The sequence below is a fragment of the Austrofundulus limnaeus genome, unplaced genomic scaffold, assembly GCF_001266775.1.
Source record: "Austrofundulus limnaeus strain Quisiro unplaced genomic scaffold, Austrofundulus_limnaeus-1.0 Scaffold17, whole genome shotgun sequence".
Classification (NCBI taxonomy): Eukaryota; Metazoa; Chordata; class Actinopteri; order Cyprinodontiformes; family Rivulidae; genus Austrofundulus; species Austrofundulus limnaeus.
Window position 1 is genome coordinate 3,289,037 of NW_013952419.1, and position 23,708 is coordinate 3,312,744.

At 40.9% G+C, this 23,708-nt stretch overlaps 1 protein-coding gene across 3 annotated transcripts in view; it reads right to left on the reverse strand.

Moving 5' to 3' along the window:
* Positions 1 to 2,295: 2,295 nt before the first annotated feature.
* Positions 2,296 to 23,708, reverse strand: part of stard13a (StAR related lipid transfer domain containing 13a) — a 69,529-nt gene continuing 48,116 nt past the window's right edge. For all 3 annotated transcript variants that reach the window (XM_014003309.1, XM_014003311.1, XM_014003310.1), the window contains 13 exons: positions 18,133 to 18,204; positions 16,734 to 16,815; positions 13,735 to 13,798; positions 10,580 to 11,880; positions 10,236 to 10,406; positions 9,577 to 9,736; positions 9,290 to 9,488; positions 8,308 to 8,521; positions 8,076 to 8,190; positions 6,523 to 6,777; positions 6,176 to 6,393; positions 5,910 to 6,086; positions 2,296 to 3,719 (listed from right to left, as the gene is read on the reverse strand). In XM_014003309.1, the coding sequence (XP_013858763.1) occupies positions 3,605 to 3,719; positions 5,910 to 6,086; positions 6,176 to 6,393; positions 6,523 to 6,777; positions 8,076 to 8,190; positions 8,308 to 8,521; positions 9,290 to 9,488; positions 9,577 to 9,736; positions 10,236 to 10,406; positions 10,580 to 11,880; positions 13,735 to 13,798; positions 16,734 to 16,815; positions 18,133 to 18,204 (3,143 nt within the window). In that variant the 3' untranslated portion in view covers positions 2,296 to 3,604. The remainder of the gene's footprint in view (positions 3,720 to 5,909; positions 6,087 to 6,175; positions 6,394 to 6,522; positions 6,778 to 8,075; positions 8,191 to 8,307; positions 8,522 to 9,289; positions 9,489 to 9,576; positions 9,737 to 10,235; positions 10,407 to 10,579; positions 11,881 to 13,734; positions 13,799 to 16,733; positions 16,816 to 18,132; positions 18,205 to 23,708) is intronic.

Below are 23,708 nucleotides of genomic sequence, written 5' to 3' on the forward strand. Positions count from 1 at the left end.
GAGAGAGAGAGAGAGAGAGAGAGAGAGAGAGAGAGAGAGAGAGAGAGAGAGAGAGAGAGATACGTATATATATATATTCAAGTACTTTGCAACAAATGTCCCTCATTTGTCAGAGCCCATGGAGCAGTGGAGCTAAAGCACACCCACCGAGCAGAGGATCATTAACATTCAGGAGCTGTAACCATGTGTCCCACTTTCCAGATAAACCACTGACATGTTAAATGAGGTAGAAGTTAATGCCTCTCTGTTGTCACGGGAGCAACAGACGTGCTGACTCACCGGGAGGGAGGTTTTTACAAAGTGGTGTCTGTTTTAAAACCCACCTGTCCTCTAAAAAGAGTCCACACCATCTAACTTGGCTAAGTAGGTAAATGTGATTGAGTATCGATCCTCGTATTTGAGGTTTAGTTTCCATCCATTGCTTTAAAAGGACACAGGAAGAGACGAGGGAAGAAGTCCTTRGAGGGACACGCACACACCCCACTGCTCTGAGGTCTCTTCTTTCTCCTCAGCATCTAAAAATAATGTCTATGGCACACTTTCCAGACTCCCTGAGACTCCAGAGGGGCAAGAGCACCAATTCATGAACACAATAACATATAACAAGGAAATATAAGCTCCTACTCATTTATATTCCTGTTAACGCACCTTTTATGGAGCCCACATAGTGACATTGGATAAAAAATAAATTATCTCGAGGTCACAAGAAGATAGCTCATGGCCACGGGATTATAATTGCAGAGAAGACATGTCATGTTTTTAACTCTTTCTTTTTCACATAAAATCACTCAGCTGGGGTCTATGTAAAGTGGAACTGCCATGCTTTGGTCAGAATTCCTCCTTACTGTAACTCCGCAAGCCCCTCTTTCAACTTTTACTGAGGTTTGTCTCAGATCAACGTGTTTTGAGGCTGTCTCTTTAAATCTAAAGCTTTACACCCCACCACCCTCCTGTGCGGTCCATTCTAGAGCGGTTTACAACTATATAACAGCGTATAAATGTTTTATTTACCAGTTAATTAAAAGATGTCAACAATGGAAGACTTGTCCATCCAGTCTTACACGTTGGAGCCAAAGTCTGACCCCTAGCCAGAGGAGAATGAAGACCACCAATTTGTAGTCAGTAAGTCCAGACCTCATTTGACAGTTCTGTTCTAATAATAATAATAATAATAATAATAATAATAATAATAATAATAATAAAGTGATAGATACCTTTGAACAGTTAAAACCAAAAACAACGTATTCATTACAAATCTGACTCCAACATTGTCTGTATCTTTCACAAAAATTATTTTGTGGCCATGCATTATTTATMTTGTGGCCATGAGATAATTATGTGTTGCCACTCATTATTTTATTTATTTTTATCCAGTGTCACTATATGGGCTCTGTACACAGCCACTGTTGCACCAAATTTCATTTCAGTATTCGGAAAACATGACAGAGTTATAGCGGTTTTTCACTTAGCTAAGGTTGATTAGCTGTGGCAGCCAATTTTTAATCGGGTTGTAGCTGTACCTCCAATGATAACTTTCTGAGAGATTAATTGATTTTTCTCCAGTGGTTCAAGAGATGTTTTGTACGGAGCCCGCRAGGGGACAAGRGAGATATTTTTTTCTTTTGCRTTCCCACACAAAAGTCGTTTATCACTGTTGTGCCTGCTGGTTTATTAACTAACTCACATGTTCACCATAAGCGAGTTAGCCTACTGCTTTAATTCAGCTTCAGAATGAATACATCACACAGCCACGCATGGAAGTATGTCATATGCCGATATTTTAACACAGTGCAGCCACGCAAAATCAACGTCAACTTAACGAACTTGTTGCGAGACATCCTGTTTTGATAACCAGATATTTCAAAATAAAAGTCTGATTTAATTCAGTTCATTTACAAAACAATCTTGTGCGTGGGAACGCAAAACAATTTTGCGGGGTAACGCAAAAGTATTGCGAGGTAACGCAAAGATATTGCGAGGTAATGCAAAAGTATTGTGTGGGAACGCTAAAGAAAAAWAACCCATGTCTCCTCGCTGGCTCCGTAGTTTTGCTAATAAACAGTTAATGGTAAAGTTTTAATTGGTGTATTCAGCTCAGAATATGTTTTGGGAATAATGCTCAGCTACAACGTCACCAAACTTTAATTGTAGCTGTGGCGGCCATTTTGAAAAATAGTTGACTTCAAAAGGTAACCCATCGTAAAGGAATAACAAACCAGAAATTCATTCAAATCCATCCAGAAATATTGGCTTCATCTTTGGCAAACAATAATAAAAACAGATAACAAAGGTGAATCATTTTTTGATTATTTTTATTCTCCTTTTCAGAAACAATGCTTTCATTTAGAAATAACACGCACAGATCATCCTGCTCTCAGCTGCTCAGTTTGGTTTGGAGGCCTCGAGGTCTCACGTCAAAGTCACACACKCTTTCACCAACCTGCTCACGCACACACGCGACTGCACACACCTGCACACGACGCCACTGTTCCCCCAACAAAAGGCATCCACGCAGGATTATAGTGGCACTAAGGAGATATTATAATCATAGCATCGCCATGGCCAAACATAAAAATAAAAGCCAAGCTGGTGCCAAGGCAGAGCCCGTTGTTTTTTTAAGTCTGCTATTGCTTTATAAGGAAATTGTGTGGAAAGCTCACACTTCACTTTATCAATATGATAGGAAGACCCTGAAGAGCTGCGATGGCACAGAGAGCGCTGATATTTACAGTACAGCCTGTAACACACACTCACACACACACACACACACACACACGCACACACACACACTTACACACACACAAACACACACACAATTTCAAACATGCTTCCCAGAAGCAGTGAAATGGTAACATGTCTTGGACATCATATAATATGTCAGAACAAAATACATCATATACAAAGGTAAAATGACAAAACACTTTCAAACAGCGACTCGTTCTTTTGGATTAAATCATCACTGAACGTAGGAACAGAAATGTGAAAATCCAACGTAAAATTATTTAAAGCTAAKTTATGGACCCATTAAGTGTCTCCTTGATGTGGTTCAGATTTCTCCTGCAGTCCTTTTTCGTTAAACAAGTGCACTTTTCACAACACAGTGCTGCCACAAATCCATATTTTTAGAGTATACATGTTTTTTTACGCCACTTTCAAAAAAAAAGTTGATATAGTGTTAACATTTAAATAGAGTCACAGAGGACCAAAGAATAAACAAAACAAATTATAATCATAATTACTGATGCTGGCTGTTCTCGTCAACCTTTTTTATTTTTACAATGCTGATGTTTAAAACCAAACTAAACAATAAATAATAAAAAGTACTTTCTGTCTATAAAAGCTCACCCTCCTTAAAATACATGATTTTAAACATGAATTCAAAGGATCTGAACAACTTGTTTCACTTACAGAACTGGAAACTAACCCTGGACTCAAAACTGGCTTTGAAATGTATAATTTACAATATAAATAAGTACAATGCAGATTAAAGACACCTGACGCTATGAAAAATAACAAACTCTAAGTCAGTACAGTATGGCTCAGCACCGTGAATGTGGATGATTAGCCTCTGGAGCCCCCGGGACGAAGCTGGGCATTTGGGGGCTCAGATCTTGGCTTCAGGACTCAGATCTAACGGGAGGAAAGACGAGCGGATCCTGTGAGCTTCACTGACACACAGCTGACCAAAGGCCTTGTTGTACCATTCTGGAGATCTGCCCCTGGAACAGAAACACAAAACACATCAATGACTAAAAATGTAGTAAATAACACAATTAGGATTAAAGGCCTTGCTTGCCTTGACCACCTTTCAAGCCAGAGTTTTAAACTGAGATTAATTTATCCTGAAAAACAAAGTTTTAGCCTTTCTGATCAAATCTCAAGCACTATTTCAAAATTTGGCGTAATCCATTAGTGCTCAGCGAATATATCGGGGAGGACTCTCAGCTACTACCACAACAAGTTTTCACTCTGTGAAAACAACTGTGACATAGCTTTTCCAGCCTGGAAAGACTCACGGAGACAAAGCAGCAGATAGAAAGCTTTAATAGTGTGAATGAAGAACAGTTTTTTTTTTACCAGAAGACGTAGGAGCTGTGAATTGTGACGGTCGTGAACGAGCAGCTTCAAATGAGGATTAAAGACGTCGTCATGCCTAACCCCAGGTTCCCGACACTGGTGGTGGAGTGGAGGCCGAAGGAAGAAGAAAGCTTAAAGAAGCGAGGGTGGAGAAGGGGCGGAGGCGGGTTGTAGCTCAGCTGGTGAGCAGACAGAGCCGTGGATGGAGGGTCTTAGAAGTGAGGCTGATTGGTAGGTGACAAGGTGACCGGAAGAAGCAGGTGAGGTCCAGATTGAATTTACGCCTATTATTCATTTACATGTACTAAGATTAACTAAATGTGGCAGCCGTGAGGTGTTTTACTAACAGAMAGACATGGCTGAACTCAACAATTAATACAAAAGGTTTAAAAAGAGTTCTTGCTTGGTCTGCTAGCACTCAGTAAATGAGTTGGAGAGGAGTCTCAACTACTGCCACACCAAACTTTAGCTCATTTTCTGTAATACTGATGAAGCGTGATGATTTCTGAGTTCACTAAGGTTGATTAGTTGCAGCAACCATCTTGTATTTGGTTGACTCTGATTGTGTGAATGCTTCATTACATTCACACAATTGAGATCATTTTCTTCCAAACATTTGTCGGCATCTAACTTGTCCCAAAATTTTTGTGCTATTTCAACAATTCAAAAATCAAAATGTTCAGCTCCTTTATGAGAGGGGTGATATGACTTTTGGTTTTTCAGCTATTTATACTTTTTTTAACTATTTCACTTCTTTAGCCACTTTTTTGCCATTGAAAATGAATGTGGCTATTTTAAAACACACTTGATTCCTTTAAAATGTTTCTAAATCTTTACAAAACCTTACACATTTTGTTCTGTTCTGCTCTTTTTCACTTTCTTGTGCTATTTTACCTACTTTTTTGCTAATTTTAGCATTTTTCTGCTATTTCAGCAAAAATTCTGCTTCTTTCTGTTATTTTTCTGCCTTTTATGTTTTTTCTACTACTTTGTGCTATTGATGCTTCTTACAGATGTTATACTATATTAAGCTATTTGCTGAATTTTTAGCTAATGTTCAGCTGCTATTAGCTAAAGTTAGCTTATTAAGCTAAAAAAACACATATCTTTTAAAGATATTACAACTTACACTTGTGCTTCTTATGTTCCTTATGATAAATAAAATATTTCCCGCTACTTTTTAGCTGTTTTAATGAAAACCTCAGCTGTTTTGGCTTTTTTAGTACAAATTGTCACTTTTTTGTACTTTTATGCCTTTTTTCTGTTAATTTTAGCTTCTTTTTTTTTACAACACTTTCACTATCTGGGTGCTAATTTCAAATTGTGGCTGCTCCGTTTAGCTTTTTTTCTGCTATTTTAGCTATAGTTCTGCTTTTTTCTATATCTTGTTCTTTTTTCTGCTAATTTTTTCTATACATGCTTCTTACAGACATTTTCAGCTATATTCAGCTATTTTAGCTTTTAGCTGTTTACAGTTGGTTTCAACTAGATTTGTGCTCCTTTTTACATTTTTCTGCAAAGTTAGGCTTTTTTGTTTATTTTTGTATTTATTTGCTTCTTTCAGCTTTTCAAAGTGAGCTCACATTAACACCTGCTACTAAATATTTTCAGCTCAATTTCAGCAGTTTTCAGCTTAAGTTTTCAGCAAGGCTCATTCACACTAGCATTTTCGCAAGAAATACAGTTGTTCTCTACTTATTAATTACTTCTAGATTTAGTGTCATTAAAATCTATTCATTGGTTCTAGACACTTACACAGACACACACACAGACACAGGCAGTTTCGTTGTCGCCCACCTTCTGAGGGATAAAAACAGTTGAAGCCCACCCACCTGAGATCAACTCTGGAGATGTGTGTGAGCCTGGTCCTCCCCGTCCCACAGGGCTCCAGGAGGTACTGCGACTCCAACACGACGCCCCTCACGGCTCCGGTGCGTGGGCTGTCCTCGTGTTCGACAGACTCACACACCAGCACACAGGAGCCTTTGCACACGTCTGCACGCCACGACCTGCGAGGACAGCAGGAAACCCTCTGTTTATTCTGGCTTTGCAAATTCTGACAAATGTGAAATATGTTCCAGTTGAATTAAAAAGGTACCTTAGTACCACGTAGTCACAAATAGGCTGAGGTGCCATGTTACAGCAGGAGTGATAATAGACGTCCGTCTGTTTGTCCAGCGTCTCCAGGACCTTCTCCTGCTGGAGTTCAGCCTGCCACAGGGTGCGCTCTCTCAGCAGCCGCTGCAGCACCTCGCAGGGAGCCGCCGACACCTCGACCGAAACCCGCCACCGCCTTAAAGGGTTACCATCTTCAACCTTAAATATTAAATGGTAACTGTATTAGAAGGTGCTTTAATAATGTTTTTTCCCATTTTCAGAAATTTCAGTGACATAAAATTTAAGTATATAAAAATGAATAACTTATATGTGAAAATTGCAGCCCACCTTTTTAAATGCCAGCTCTGTGTGGTCAGAGGATGGGCGGGACACCCAGCCTTTGCCTTTATCTTTGGCCTCCTTCAGCAGGTTCTGGATTGCCCTTTCTAAGTGCGCATGATAGGAACCCTCCTCGTCCTCGTCTTCCACGTCTTCGTCCACCACTTCCTCCTCGTGACTCTTGCACAGCTCATCCAGCGGGGGCACCATCAGCGCCGCCTCCATGTACGAGTTACGAGACTGGGTCACCATTTCCTCTGGGATCTGAGCAGCAGCCAGAGACAACACGCCACAATGAATCAACTCTGGCATAAAGGCAGTGATCATCAAAACTTTGTCTTTTTAAAAAGTTTAAGTTAGCCTGTTAGCAKGTTAAGGACAAACTCATAGGGTCATGTTGCGCTTGTAGCCATACTGTCCTGAGAAAAACACTTATCCAAAAAACTATTTTACATTGAGTTCACTTTAAAGTGCTCTGAGAATGTGTTGATATATATATATATATATTAGGGGTGCAACGATACAAAAAATACAATACAACACAATCCAAAACAATACAAGTGTGTATTGAACCTAAAGCACTGTTCGATACGGGTACATGTATTGTTGCACCCTTAATATATATACAGTATATATATATTAGGGGTGCAACGATACAGAAAATTTACGATTCGGTTTTCGATACCTTAGTCTCACAGTTCGATATTTTTTCAATACAACAAAAGAGAAATGCCCATGCCCTTTTTAACTTGTAATTTATTTAAATTAATTACGAACATTTATTTAACCTCAAAAGTACAGATTTTAAATTAAATGTTGCAGAAACAGCAAGTTTCTCAGTGGATATGTGCTCAAAAAGCAGCCTAGGTGGAGTAGTCGAACACAGATCCACTGATCCTTTAACACAGAGCATCTTCAGAGGACAAGTTGATAAAGTAAATTTTAAAAATCTGTATTGCTCGATGCAGGTGTGTATTGAATGGTTCGATACGGGTACATGTTGCACCCCTAATATATATATACTTAAATACAAGACAATACAGACATGTTTCAAGCAAAAAAAATATCTTCTCTGGCCATTAAATGAGATATTTTGCAAACAGACAGAACAAAAGACACAGACACAGGCATTTGTATCAGCTGTCCTTTCATGGCTACAGGTGATAAAAAGTCAAATGGAATAAAAACATTAATAACAGCGCTTTGGTGAATTGCAATATTTTTGGTATTTTCAGTTCGACTCTGGTCATTTTTTTTAATTAAAGGAATTCCACTCTTGTGGCTAAAAGGGGGAAATTATTGCCTTTTGCAAAAAAAAATTTAAAAATAGTCATCGAATCACATTAAACTAAAAAAAAGCAGACTAATCAAGTATATTTTCTGTTTCTTACTGCAGCAGAATTTGCTGTGATTTCTGAGGATTCACAGTTTTAGAGCTGAGCTCAGATAGCAGACCAACATGTGACCTTGAATGACAACGACACAGAGGTTTTCATGGTTGGCTGTTAATTTAAAACAACTGAGAGAAGAGAAATAACTCCCTCACTGAGTTTAATCCTGACCTGGAAGAGATGCTGGCACTCGATGATCATGTGTGACAGACCCTGAGTGGCAGCCAGGTTCTCGTTCAGATCTTTCTGATCTGGACGGCCCGTGGTGTACTTCCTCTGAATCGACCTGAAGGAACAAAATAATAATATGCTGAATGAACTGAACCCAGAGACTAAATGTTCATTAAAAGTTTCCCACATGTATAAATGAGACTCCAGCATCGGTTTCTTCCAATGATCCCACCTTGGTGACAGCGTGTCGTTCTTCAGGATGCTGAGGTGGAAGAGCGATGGTCCCAAGCAAACAGCCAGGTTCATCGGGGTCATCTGGTTCTCCTCGACCAGGGAGGTGACATCACGCAGGAAGTAGAGCAGCGTCTGCAGAACCTCCCTGTTTTCATCTGGCATCAGCAAGATGGCTGCTCTGACCGCCTGCAACCTCTGTTCCTTAGGAACATCTGAGTCAAAAAGATAAAAATGAAAAAGAGACATAAAGGATCGAAGACTACAGTAAATTTGTGAATTCTGTTTTACACTGAGCGCTGCTTCWGCTACAATACAATTCATTAGTGCAGAAAAGAGACATTATAGCTGTTATTTTGTTGGTTGGATCATTTCTTTACATACAGAACTGTTAAACTTAAAGATTAAACTGAAGAAATGGGAACAAACCATATTGTTACTAGCTAGTTAGCTAAAAATTCCATTTGAAATTGACTCGCCTGATTTTATGTAATGACGCAACATGGGTTAATTCCTTTTTATGTCTAAATTATTTACAGATTACAGTTAAGCAGTTTATCAAACAAAAACCATTACTTAGGACTGAAAATAATGAAAAAAATAAGGATTTAAGAAGATCTGGCTTCTTGGAAACAAAAAAATAAGGGATTAATCAGTTTTTTTAGCAGTCCTACACAAAGTACAAATTGTTTCAGTGTGCCGAAGAAACATTAAAAGTTAATTCTTGATTTTTAAAAAAAACATCCATAGTTCCCAAAGACAAGTAATTTGTAATTTTTGTCGTAATTGTCATAGGAAAATCAAAAACTGCATTAAAATGCCTTAATAATAGTTGTTGTTTCTTTGTTTGTTTGTTTTTTAACCATAAATCAATCAACAATAGTTTGGTTTCTAAGTCTCTTTTATTAATATTCTCTGGGTTACAAGAAGAAAAAACAGACAGACTAATAAAAACAACTGTTCACTCCCCTAAGGCAACTTACACTGGTAAATATGCAGGAAGGTTTCCCCCAGCTTGCTCGTAAGCAGGGGCTCGGGCAGATCCCTGAAGAACTGCTTGACCATGTCGGCCACGTCGTAAGCCGACTGGTCCTCGTAGCTCACATAATCGGGACTGAACTCACACTGCTGCCTCAGAGCCTGAATGCGAGACTTCACGCCAGATTTACGGAACAAACCCACCTGAAAGACAAACAATAAAAAAGACCCAGCAGAGTTATTAAGGGTGGGATGAATACGATGTTAACTATAGTGGAAGCTGTTTTCTCACCTGGTCCAGACAGTGAGTTCTGAGGTGGCAGAGGGCTTGCTGTAAACACAGGGGGAGAGGAAACCCACAGCGCTGGACATGGACAATAAGGGGAACACCAAACACACTCTTCTCTTTGTAGTCTGGCACCTTCATACGCTTCATAAACTTTGGCACAGACCTGCCAGCAACAAACAGAAAACAATTAAGGAAGTGTGTGTGTCTATGCCTTCATTTCCCCACTCAGCATATAGACACTGGTCAACAGGATTTCCCTCCAGGGCTCAATCAAAATAAACAGGTCTGGGTGTTAATGACAAAGGGATGTGCTTTTGGCTACTGGCTGACTTGAGGGTACGTGGTTAAGAACTGTACTTCAGTTGCAGACAAACACAAACTCACTGATGTTCTGCCAAATATCATAGGCAAAGGTGTTAATTGAGCATATGGTCTTGCTGATTAGGAGCTGCCATCATGCTGAAAGGCACCTTAAAAATAACTGAGAAAAAGCACGCAGAGACCGTCACGTGTGTGTCAGAGAACTATGTGAATGTATGCAAATTAGCAGTGAGATTTAGAAAAATGCACAAGGGGCACCACCTGAAACCTCGCCCAAGGTGCCAAATTGTCTAGGGCCTCTAAAAGTACAGTAGTGTGAGTGTGTAGCTGTGTGTACCCACCACGACCAGCCGTGTTTGTTCGACATCGAGTATTTCTCCATGATGGCGGTGAGGTGAAGCAAAGAAAACTTCTGCAGCAGGCTCAGCTGGCCTGCTGACTGGCTGCTGATCTGCAGGGAAGATGCTGGCTGGTTGAGATGATCTGAGGTTCGGAAACTGGGCCATCGTAGACTGAGATGGGTCAGCAAAACAAACAGACAGTGACTCAGTTCATGTGTGAAAGTGTTAGTTCTTGGTCATATTGTAGTTTTAGACTCTTTGTTTTTCAGATAATTGCCAGGATAAAAGTTTTAACTAATGAAAACTGAAGTTATCATCTTTTGAAAGCTGTAACAGCAACTCACCGAGGTCTGGTGAGGGAGGCCCCGACTCCAGAGTCCCGTCTCTCCCGACTGGTCCCCGTTGAATCTGTGTCGTTTAAAGAGACCCCGTCCCGCTCACCTTCGCTGGGGGTGGTCCTGCCCTCCCCTTCTTCCTCCCCTGTTTCCCCCTCAGGCAGCACATTGCGGCTCCAGTGGTCCACTATCTGCTGCAAACCACTGACGTGCTGGATGATGTCGTCCAGGTGAGGAAAAAGGTTGTCCTCTTTCTCCAGGTCCAACAGGTCTCCAGTGCTGGCGTACAGGTGTGAGCCTGGTACGTTGTCGTAGACGCTCACCCTGCTGCCCCGTGGAGCTGCAGGACAACCTGGTTTTGACAACAGTTTACCGGACCAGGGCTTGCCCGGGCCATTTTCTGTTTGAGCACACGACTGGGGGCCATTGTTGCTGTCGCTGGGAGAAGGTGCCAGGCTTTCTATGGACAGGGCTTTGGGAAAAGTGCCCGGTTTATGGTCTTTGGGGATGTGAATGAGGAGGTTTTCATATGAATGGAAGTGGTTTCTACCAAAGTGGCTCTGCCCTTCAGTCCTCTTACCCTGAGAAGGTAACTCCATGTCCTCCAGATACATGCTGCTTCTCTTGCTGGCAGTGCGGGGTTTTGTGCATGCAGGTTCCTGAACATTAAGAAGTGTTGCCTCATTGCTGGGGCTCACACTCGTAATTTGGTCTTTACTGTCGTCATTAACAAAAACAGAGGAATCATCACCGTCATCTTGATTGTTGTCTTTTGGACTACTTTGTAATTGGCTGATTGGAGTGCATTGAAGCATCTGAAGTGCCTGAGGCTCCTCCCCCTGCAACACCGGCCCGCTGATGACCAGTGGTGGCCTCCGACTTGAGCTTTTCCTCCTTGTCGATGGACCCCAAGTGCGCATTAGTTCCATTCGGCGCAGAAACTCTTTGGCTTTATTCCGCCCTCCTTGCCTGTGGCGATTGCCTTTGATTGGCAGGGAGTTGTAATGTGGAAGTTCCCTCGGYGGCTGGTAGGAAGCGGAGAGGGACGCCATGGATACTGAGTCGGGCAAAGCAGAGGCGGAGTCTTCGCTGTGGAGCGAGGAGGTTTCTGTGATCTCCTGCTCGCTCAGGTCCGTTAGAACGCTCTCGCTGCTCACCGTGCTGTGAAGACCCTCCCCCTGACCTGTTGGACTGCTCTCATTGGTGCTGTCTGACAGGATGTCTTGTAAGCGAGACCAGCGTCGACTGCTCCACTCAAACGTCCACCTTTTACTGATGGCCAGTGGGTCATCTTCATCTGAGTCATCGCTCTATGGAAGGTAAAAATGAGACATTAGTCACCTTAATAGTTGAGATCTTTTAAAGTGGGCCTGAACAATTAATGTTTTAGTATGGTTGCCAACCGTCCCTTGAAAAACCTACAGAGCCCGCGAGGGGACATGGGAGATTTTTTTTCTTTTGTGTTCCCACACAATACCTTTTGCATTCCCTTGCAAAAGTCATTTATCACTGTTGTGCCTGCCTGTTTATTAACTCATTCACATGTTCACCATTAGCGAGTTACCCTACTACTTCAACTCAGCTTCAGAATGAATATATCACACAGCCACGCATGGAAATATATCATTTGCCGATATTTTAACACAGTACAGTCACGCAACATCAGTGTCAATTTTACGAACTTGTGGCGACACATCCTGTTTTGGTAACCGGATATTTCAAAATAAAAGTCTGATTTAATTCAGTTCATATACAAAACAATCTTTTTCGTGGGAACGCAAAACAATTTTGCGAGGTAACGCAAAAGTATTGCGAGGTAACGCAATAATATTGCGAGGTAACACAATAGTATTGCGAGGTAACGCAATAGTATTGTGAGGTAACGCAAAAGTATTGCGAGGTAATGCAATAGTATTGCGAGGTAACGCAAAAGTATTGTGAGGTAACGCAAAAGTCTTGCGAGGTAATGCAATAGTATTGCGAGGTAACGCAAAAGTATTGTGAGGTAACTCAATAGTATTGTGAGGTAAGGCAAAAGTATTGCGAGGCAACGCAATAGTATTGCATGGGAACGCAAAAGAAAAAAATCCTCCCATGTTCCCTCGCGGGCTCTGTAAAAACCGAATCATCCCTTAATTAGAAACAAAAGTACGTGTCCTATATTATGCTGAAACTGGACAAACTTGATCCTGTATTATCTTGGGAATCAAAAATATTCTTCCCGGCAGAGCTGTCCCGTATTTTGGAGGGGTTGAGTTGGCAAACCTACTTACATGGGGTAAATAAAGTTTTGAGTAACCTCGATTCTCTGACTGATTGATGAGCTAACAGCTGGTTTGATCAAATACTAAAGTGGATCAACTTTAATTTTATAATGCTTTTATAATTACTACAATTTAAGCCTTCATTTAAACCGTTCATTCACATGAAATTATATAGTTATCCACCAATATCAGGAAATACTTTAATTTAAATAATAAAAAGCAAGTGAAGGAAACWTAAGCTGCAGTACAACTTCCCTGAAACCAGACCAGAACCACTTCCYATAAATGCTGCACGAAATGAGCAAAACAGAAACTAAAAGGGTACACACTTGTGATCCTTGACCTAAATGTTAAATTGTACACATTAACTGAAGTACAACTTCCTTTTACAGTGGTCTTGCTACATCTACAAAAACTAAACTTTCTCATCTGTATCTGTCAGCATTTCTCCTCGTGGGTCAATGGAACTGAAGGAAGATGAGATCGAAAGATCATAGCAAACTATAAGTAGGTGGAAACACAGTTGCAGCTTTAATCATGGACTTCAGAGGGAATCAGAGTACGGTTTATTTGAGCTACAGTGGTTGTCTTCAAAGTTGACACCATAAACTGTAAGCTACTTGTGCAAATTAGTATTGAGACACAGATGGGCTCATTCTTCAATTGTGGTACAGAGTTTATTGGAAATGATAAAAAATAAGAGTTTAAACAGAAACTCAGACATCAACTTCTATAAACAGCATCCAAAAAAAACTTTACTTGCTTCTTTATTTGCTCCTTAGTTAAAAACGTTATGCTAAGAAAATTAATGCAACTTCTCTCTTTTTCATTTATTAACATTTAGGTGATATTTTAAGTTGTATTCCTTTACATGTAAATAAGTAAAATAAAAACACTTACTTTCTTCTTAGGATGACTGATATCAAGTTTCATGGAGGCGCACTTGTTCAGAGTATTTAAACGTCTGCAACACATACAGAGACATGTTGGCATCAACACTGTTCAGATTTATAATTTGTTTTTTATAAACATTTTTTATTCTAGGCTGTAAAACCTCTCAYTTTAACTCTATAATCTTGCATTTTAGAAACCACCCTCCCCCTTTAATTCCTGAGTCTGATTAGTCACAGTCAGGGGGATTCCTTTTTAATTTTCTTTTTTAATCTTTTCTGACTCTTTCATCCTTACTTCCTCACTTTGCCTCTTTCCTCGAGGCCAACACAAAAATGAGTATAACTCAATTTTACAAATATAGAGTTGCATTCATGTGTGTGTGTGCACATTAACATTAATGCATGTTTTTAATCCAGTTGTGATTGTTTGAAATTTTCATTGTGATCTCCAAGGAGTGTGTGGATCAACTGGAGATCAGCAGGCACAGGAACACTCACAGTGGATCTACCCAATGCCAATTTGAATTGTTTTCAGCTTCTTCAAAACTACTTTGCTGAAACGTTTGCAGTGCTCAGCTGAAGTCCAAGGGGACCCTTTGGGTTTTTCCACATTTCACAACATCTTTAAGACCGGCAATGAAGGTTGTAGCCAGGTCTGGGTAGAGCATCTTTGTTAATTGACGACTAGCAAGTAAAGGCAAAGGACGCAGAAAGGACATTTTGACTGAACTTTAAAAAAAAGGAGCAGCATTTAAGAAGCTTCCACCTGACTCACCAGAGAGGGGATTACAGAGGAAGTGAAGGGACGGTTTTACAGCCTACCCAGACYGTGGCCCATAGAGGCTACATGTTGGCAGTCTGTGTAGGCTGCGAAATGAGACTGTCTATTTTCATGAACATGCACTACCTCATTACCATGGTGTAAGCTTTATATTACACGTTACATGCCTTTAGACTTGTAATATGTTAGGTCATGTATCCATCCATCCATTGTCTGTACACGCTTATTCCTTTCAGGGTCGCGGGGGTCACTGGTGCCCATATCCAGCAGTCAGTGCGAGGGGCGGGGTACACCCTGGACACGTCGCAAGTCCATCACAAGACATGACAGGCATTCATGTCTTGTTATTTGTTATGTACTATGAGGAGGTGCAGAAATGTCCTTGCTTTTGTCTGATGACAGATGAATATAGACTTGATGGACTTGATTTACAGGCTCGGTGGCTGATGAAGCTGCCACACAAACATCTGCCATCCTCATCACCAGTGGTGGGCACCAGTCTGCTAAAGAGCAAATCTGCTAATTGTGGACCTAAATATTTCATTTGCTCTTCAGTGGTCTTACTAATTTTTATAATTCATAAGTGGATTTGCGCTCTACTAAAATTAACATGCAGTAACGGTGATAATTAATTATCTACCAGTCATCATTATCTTGAACAGTGGAAGGTGTGGCTATCAATGAAACACAATACGTGATCTATCCAACAGCACCCCTCCCAGATAAACACACTTACTGGAAACATATRCATCCTTGCTGACTGTTGCTTTCAGTCACGGGTCTCATTTCCCACAATGCTTTGTGTCTGCTTACGTAGCAGGAAGGCAATGTTTAGAACTCCCTTTCCCAGCAAAAACAGTAAATGTTTGTAATCCATACTAAAATTTTGTATGCATTGATTTATTTTACTTTACAATCGGAGCTCCTTTTTTTAAAAAAAGTTTAAACGCTGGAGCTCAATACTTGACATAATTGGTCGAAGCAATCGGACAACAAGGTTAGACAGACATCTAGTGGTCAACTGGAGCAACTACATGGAAAACTTTCATTTCCCGTCACAAATCAAATCCATCATATACCCAGAATGCATCACTTCAGTTTTCCAATAAACAGTTTTAAAATTACTTTATTGATGCTTTTTTTAATGAAAAATMTACAACAAACAAAAGAAAAAGACAAAGAAGCAGCCGAACTAGCAATCCTCAACAACTTTTTAATTTTTACACCAGGAGCCAAAGGTCTGTTTCAGGAAATCACATCCCCAGCAATCGGTGGTTGTAGGATTTAGTTGTACAAGGGTCATACACTGCTAGTTGGCAGYGTTGTACATATATGGTACATAAATTGTTATCAGCTAGTAAGTGTCAAATTGAACTTGCGCTTTAAAATTAGCTTCCACTAATTTCTATGGCATAAGCGCATTTGAAGTTGTGGTCCTAAATTTTTACGTAAGCGCTAAAGAAATTGCGGAGCTAATTTTTGGGTTAGCACTGCCCACCACTGCTCATCACATACTCCAAACAATAACAGATCTCATGAGATCATGCATGAGGATTGTGCATAACGTAACTTACAAGGTTTTTGACGAAACCTCTATCTCATCACACAAAGATCTTAGTTTAAAACTGTGGCATAAAAGTTTATGGTTTTATTCCCTTTAAGGATTGCTAGGCCTTTAATCTAACCCACACTGGTGTAACAAACTGCGTGAGGTCAGATACGTGTTCTCTTGAAATACAAAAGTTATCACTGCTGTAATTACCACACCCATGGAAAGGAAAGTGTTGACAACAAAGAAAGCAAAAAAAAAAAAGTTAAGACAAAGTGAATGTTCAGGACCAGAGAAGGAACATTTTCATGGAACAGGAAATGCAAGAATTAGGTCCCAGGGGCGTGTAAAACATTCTAAACCCCATCAGCAGGAATATGCTGGCATCCAATAAGTCCCTTCCCCCTCACCCGCCCAGACACACCCCTCTGTATTTTGCCCCCCGAGGGTCTCTTCTTTTTGAATAGGAGATCAGAGCGTGGCAGAAGGGAGGGGAGGTGACCAGATCAAAGCCTGGGTTTCGAGGGGTGGGGGAGTTTATTAAGACCAGGGGTCAGACATCTAATGTCAGCRCCAGGGAGTGGGGACAAGTCGGTGTACTGAATACAGAGGAGAGAAGAATTAACTGGTGCTGAAAACGCACTGGAAGTGGATCAGGTTTGGAAAGCGTCCTTACCGACACAACGGCTCAACCAGATCCCGGTCCAGGAAGTCGTGGTCCCTTTTGACTGAGGAAATATCGATTGGAAACTGGGAATCTGTGACAAAACAGAGGGGGGCAATAGGTTTGGTGGTTAATGACTGACACATGACAGGAGATAAATGCTTTCTCAGCTGGTTAGCAGTTAATGAAGTCTGTGAAGTGTGGTCCAGCTGCTACCACCAAGACCCTGCCATAAGCTTGCAAAATATATCATTTTATTAGTCAACAGTCACACGCAGCATCACAGAAAAGGCACATAAAATCTACATAAAAAATATTATCATACATCATACACATACATCACATTACAAACACAAGTGTATTATTTGTGATTAAAATATCAAGATTTTTTATCCTAAATTGCTAACAGACAGCGCAACAAAAATTACTTTAAATTTTTTTAAACACCAATATTTTCATTAACTCGAGTGAGCAGGTAATATGTTGATGAGTGTTTTTAATCTCATGCAATTATCTGATATACTATGACTTTGTAATGTAAATCTTATGTGCTGTTTCTGTGATACAATGTGTGGCCAATAGCAATTATACAATTTGTAAACTTTTGTCCTATTTTTTCATGAAAATGTGAGTTTTTTTCTTGTTAACGCATGTCAAGGCTCATCTACGACAGGTAAGATAATGCTTTTTATTTTTCACAGAACGCCAATTTCAAAAATGTAAATAATCTATTTGACATAATTTAAACACAAGCATAAAAGATTCAAGTGTTTTGTTTTGCTAGTTCCCTTTGTTCTGAAGGCAGCAAACATCTACAACCAGACAAAACTGGATCTAAAACTTTCCTCAGAGTAACACTTGTGATTTCTGCTAAACAAAGGCTGTTAGACTTTGCGTCCTTTTTTTATTGCTTGAGTCATTTCCTGTTTATTCTTCAAGTATGAGACCTCATGACCATCGCATGAGCAAACGTCTGTACGTTTACAGAGATAAGAAAGAGGCCAACAGGGAGAGGGCTGCAGGATAAAAGAGTAAAAGTCGGACGCATTTTAATAAAGAGATGGAGAAGAATTAGAAAAGTTATGGCTGATTACAAGAAAAAAGGTAGGAGGTAAAAAAATCATAAATTAAAAAAGAGGGAGAAACGGGAGCTATGAGAGTCCCAGCAGCGACAACAAGGCCTTTCCCATGACCCCTCCCTCTGGAGAGGAACTGAAGCCTGGAAATAGAACGCAGCGGCCAAAAAGACGGGTGATGTAAAGATGGAGAGACGGCAGGAAGAGAGAAGCAAAGATGATGGAAAAATAAGTGAGAGGACACTAAGGACTGAGAATAAACAACAAACATATTTTCAAAAAAAGAGATGAAATGAAACAAAGTAGTTGTGGGTCTGTGTGTGTGTGTGTGTTACCTTCATAGAGCTGTGCATATTGTGGAAATCCCGCCGCTCGAAGCCAATCACAAGCTTCCTTCGCCTCAATCTCTGTAAGCAGAAAAAAAAGCAGTGCATCATTCTAAATCCACACATCTGAGGTGTCAATCTGTCACCCATTTGTGCTAAATTTTACAACTTACAACCCAAACGTCAAGCAAAAGCACAAATAGTTCATCCTTATAAAGAAATATTTTTTAGARCACAAAGAAGGACGGCACATTTGTCTTCTGGGAAATCACGAGAATGATGAGACTGGAAAAGCTGCAGAAAAACAAACCCAGTTTCTTCTGTAATCACACATTATGTCCACACAGATACACTCAGCGAGTAATGGGTAAATGTAAACAGGCTTTCCACACTGAACCACAGCCCATTAGGCCCAGCCGCCAGCACCAACAGACATTTTACGGGCTTCTGTTTTATGGCTTTTTTCCACTAACATATGTATCACACACATCTTAAAGTGGCAGCTCTGATTGGTTTGTTTTTTTATGAGCAGAAGCTGCTTTTTGTGCTGACAAAGACTTGAACTGTATCATCTAACTGTTTAGTTACTTAAAAGCAACATACAAGCTTAGAAAATAATGTGTGTGCAAATACAATAAAGGTTTTGTGTCAATATATGTCTTTTGTGCTTAAATTATTTAGGTGATATTATAAAAAACACAAAAGATAACTAATTTTGACACAATATAGTACTTTACAGGGGCGGAGCTAGAATTTTTTTGCAAGAGGTGGCACAGGGGTGACCAAAGATTTTTTTTAGGGGGGGCACATGCAAATAAAAAAGGCACCCTGGATTTGAAAATTCTAAATTGCTGCCACAGTTAATTCCAAACTGCTTCAATTCAGCTGTTTTGGGAAACACTGAGCTGAAATTGTGTGTGATTGTAGCAAAAAACTTCAAAGAAATAAGCTGAATGCTGGTCGCAACTTATTATTCTGCTGTTTTTAGATACACACACAGCTGAGGATTAGTGTAGACGTCCATCCATCCATCCATTTTCTTCCGCCTRTCCGGGGTCGGGTCGCGGGGGCAGCAGCTTCAGAAGGGAGGCCCAGACCTCCCTCTCCCCAGCCACTTCTTCCAGCTCCTCCGGGGGAACCCCAAGGCGTTCCCAGGCCAGCCGAGAGACATAGTCCCTCCAGCGTGTCCTGGGTCTTCCTCGGGGCCTCCTCCCGGTGGGACGTGCCCGGAATACCTCACCAGGGAGGCGTCCAGGAGGCATCCTTACCAGATGCCCGAGCCACCTCAACTGGCTCCTCTCAACGTGGAGGAGCAGCGGCTCTACTCTGAGTCCCTCCCGGATGACTGAGCTTCTCACCCTATCTCTAAGGGAGAGCCCAGCCACCCTGCGGAGGAAACCCATTTCGGCCGCTTGTATCCGGGACCTCGTTCTTTCGGTCATGACCCAAAGCTCATGACCATAGATGGGGGTAGGAACGTAGATCGACCGGTAAATCGAGAGCTTCGCTTTCTGACTCAGCTCTCTCTTCACCACGACGGACCGGTACAGCGCCCGCTTTACAGCAGACGCTGCGCCAATCCGCCTGTCGATCTCCCGCTCCGTTCTTCCCCCATTCGTGAACAAGATCCCCAGATACTTAAACTCCTCCACTTGAGACAGGGCGACCCCCCTGACCCGGAGAAGGCACTCTGCCCTTTTCCGGCTCAAGACCATGGCCTCGGATTTGGAGGCACTGAGCCTCATCCCGGCCGCTTCGCACTCGGCCGCGAACCGCTCCAGTGAGAGCTGCAGATCACGTTCCGATGAAGCCAACAGGACCACATCATCCGCAAAAAGCAGAGATGCGATCCTAAGGCCACCAAAACGGATCCCCTCAACACCTCGGCTGCGCCTAGAAATTCTGTCCATGAAAGTAATGAACAGAATCGGTGACAAAGGGCAGCCTTGGCGGAGTCCAACTCTCACCGGAAACGAGCCCGACTTACTGCCGGCAATGCGTACCAGACTCTGACACCGGTTGTACAAGGACCTGACAGCCCGTATCAAGTGGCCCGGTACCCCATACTCCCGGAGAACCCCCCACAAGGCCCCCCTTGGGACACGGTCGAACGCCTTCTCCAAGTCCACAAAACACATGTAGACAGGTTGACAGTGTAGACGTAGATGATAACAATCATTACCAAATTCTAAATGCTAATCAAAATTCAAGATGGCCATCTCAGCTAGTTTTAAAAGACTTATTCAACCATTTTAGGATATAYTGAGATGAAATTTGTTGTAGAGTAGCTAAGAATGATACTGATTACCGATGCAAATTTCAAATTAAGCTAGCAACTAATGATTATTTTACAACAGGCTAAAATTCTGCAATTCTTATAGCTAAACCATGTATATAATACAGTAGAATCAGAGAATAATCTTTAATATGATCTAAATGCAAATTCAAAATTCACCCCCATATTTGTCAATTATTTGGGGTGGCACCTGGTTAGCCACTCCTCTGGCACCGCCCCGGTACTTTAGCATCACCAAGGGAAACCGATCAACTGATGATCCTGTCTGCGTCGGCCTTTGTTGAACTTTTTTTATATTTCTTAAAGATATGACTTTTAGAGACTGTTCATGCAGACAAAGACACTTTTTAGTCCACTGTTCTTATTTTGAAGCTCACATTACCCTGTTACACTTTCATACCCAACAAAAACGGAGTGAAAATGAAGCAAATGTGAAAATAAATAGATGAAACAACTTTGAAAGACATTGAAAATGTTGTTTTGCCTTTTTTTGTATTCTTTTAAATTGAAAATCGGAATGCAAAGTATAAAAAGCTGGCCTCGAAGTGGAGGTACAAAATGTCAAAACAAAATTTTAACTAGAGAATCTAAATTTCCTGCAAAACTGCAGTTTCAATACTTACTCCTGAAAGATTTTGCTGAATAGCTAAAAAAGCTAAAACTAGCCTAAAAATTGTTTTTTTAAAGTAGCTGAAATTAGCACAAAGAAACAGTTGGCTAAATCAAGCAGTAAGAAGCTTAAATTATCACAAGGTGAAATCAGCTTAAAAAAGCTTGAATTAAATAAAAAGTAGCTAAAGACAGAAAACATCTGAAATTAGAAAAAGCATGAAAAGCCTAAAATAGCAAAATTAAGCTGAAAAAAATAAAAAAAAGGTTTTAAATTAGTAGAATAGCAGAAAAGGTTAGAATGACAGCTAAAAACGCATCAGCAAAATAAAAGCCGAAAGAAGCCAAAATTAATACAAGAGTTAAAAAATGGAACCAGGTCTAAATGTGAAAAGTACAGTAAAGGTTTGTGAACATTTTAAGGGTTTTTTTTTTAAAAGATGATGAAGACAGTCTAGCAATTACATCCCCTTTTCCAACATTCCTCTCATAACTCTTCTCTCTAAATCACTTACAAAGCAATTCATTTCCATTGAGAAAAGCATGGCAAAAAAGGTAAATATCTTGAAAAGTATAAATTGCTAAAATACCAAAAGTCATAGCCAAAAGGAGCTGATTGATTTGTAATGGTTGAAACAGCACAAAAATTACAAATGGAGATRCGTGCCGAAAAACGTACAAATGAAAATTGATCTCAAGTGTTGCCGTTCTACAAAATATATTGTAACATTTCCTTTAGAAACTTAGTCACACACAGAACTCTGTCGACACCCACTCATTCACTCTCACTTGTCACATTCACAAGTTTGTCAAATTACAGCAGAATAAAAAAAGGTCTGTGTTCTTGCCATCGGTGATTAGAAGAGTTAGAGGAAATGACACTGTCACCACAATCTAGCAATTACATCCCCTTTTCCAACATTCCTCTCATAACTCTTCTCTCTAAATCACATATGAAGCAAGACGTGGAGATGTTATTCTGAAACTAGACTCAGGAGATGGGAGGAAAGAGAGATTTTTCTTATGGAGACTTACTGGAAGCCCTCATGGTGAGGGGTCAGTGATGCTCCTGTGACTCTGCGGCACATCCATCCGATCTCTTCCTCATCAACGATTCAGCACTTTCCTCCTCGCTGTCTCTTCCAACCCCATCTGTTTACAGCTCTGCCTCCTTCGTCCAGCCTGCTGCATGCAGGTTTTCTCTCCCCTCTAATTTTCTACTCAACCTCCTCGCTCTCATGTTCACTTTTCAATCGGATCCACGTACAATATCCCTCTTCTTTCTTCTGGTAAACTTTCTAAATGATTCCCTTTTGTCATCTTGTTCTTGTTTCCTTCCCTTTTAGCTATATATTCGCTGAAATAATCGTTTTTAACACTTGCCTTGCTCTTTTTTCTTCTGCTCCCACCCTCTCTTTTTTTCACTCCCTCACAATCTTTCTGTGAAACGAAAACACTCCCTTTCACGTTTTCTTTCATCCACTGGCGGAAACCTCTCGATCCCCCCCATTAGCTCCTACAAGTAAGTCTTCTGTGCCTGCACCAGAACATCCGTGGGCCCGTCAGGTCCACGCAGGAAATGACTCATTTCAGCTGGTGTTTGCATCAGCCGGACCCTTGAGGTCCCAGGACTGACAACCGCTGGACCCTCGCTTCACATGTCAGCTGCTGAAGCTTGGTGCTGCTTCACTGGATAAATGTGTGAGAGAATCCAGCACGCACACACACACACACACACTGAACCGCAGGATGTTTTAAATAGCCCAGATGTTGCCCCCAGTGAGTCCAGGAATGCAAAAAGATGAGATAGTCAGACGACAGCAGGGGTGGGGAGGATGGACGGACCTTGTGGGAAAACCGCAGGGAGGACGGCATTCCACTCAAACTTGTTTATTTACTSAACGTCAGATTATAAATTTACTCAACTCTTTAGAGAGAGAGAGAAAAGAAAAGCTGGAGAAAATTAAAGGCCTAGCGCTCCATGGAAGAATGCACGTCACCCACCGCCTTTCATACAAATGTCATCTTGTAGTGAAAAACTGTTGCCACTTTGGTCAAACCTTAAAAATAACTTAGTGCACAATCCCATCCGATATCGCGAGAATAACTTACAAAATGAGCCATTTTTCAGTTGCTATTATTGACTGTGTCCAAATTCAGAGGCTGCATCCTTTGAAGGTCGAATTTGAAGGTCAAATGTGTCCTCCTGTTCCCCTGATGAGAGTGAGAAACAGGAGTACGGTTTTAAATAAAAATCTGGTGAAACAAAAATCTAAAGTTTTAAGCAGCTGTGTTGTTAGGCTGTTGCAATTTGCATAAACATGATTTTTAGTATTATTTTAACCAGAAATGATTGTAAATGAGCTTGTAGTCTATGGCAGGTCACTTAGTACTTCAAATATTGCCTCTAAGCTAATTTTGTTCATTTTTAATATTGAAATATTAATATTTTGCTAATTTCTATCTAGTTTTGATCCACGCTGCATCTGTTTAGCGTCGTCCCGGATGCTAGTAGACAGAATATACGCGGGGGTAAGGGCGGGAATAAAGCTGAAGGCCAGACCATACAAATTCACAGCCACTTTCTTCTGGTCTTCACGGCCGACAAAGGAACCGGCCCACATAGACCTGGTAKGCTGGGTCCTTCGAAGGACACATTGATAAGGTCTTGAATCGGACT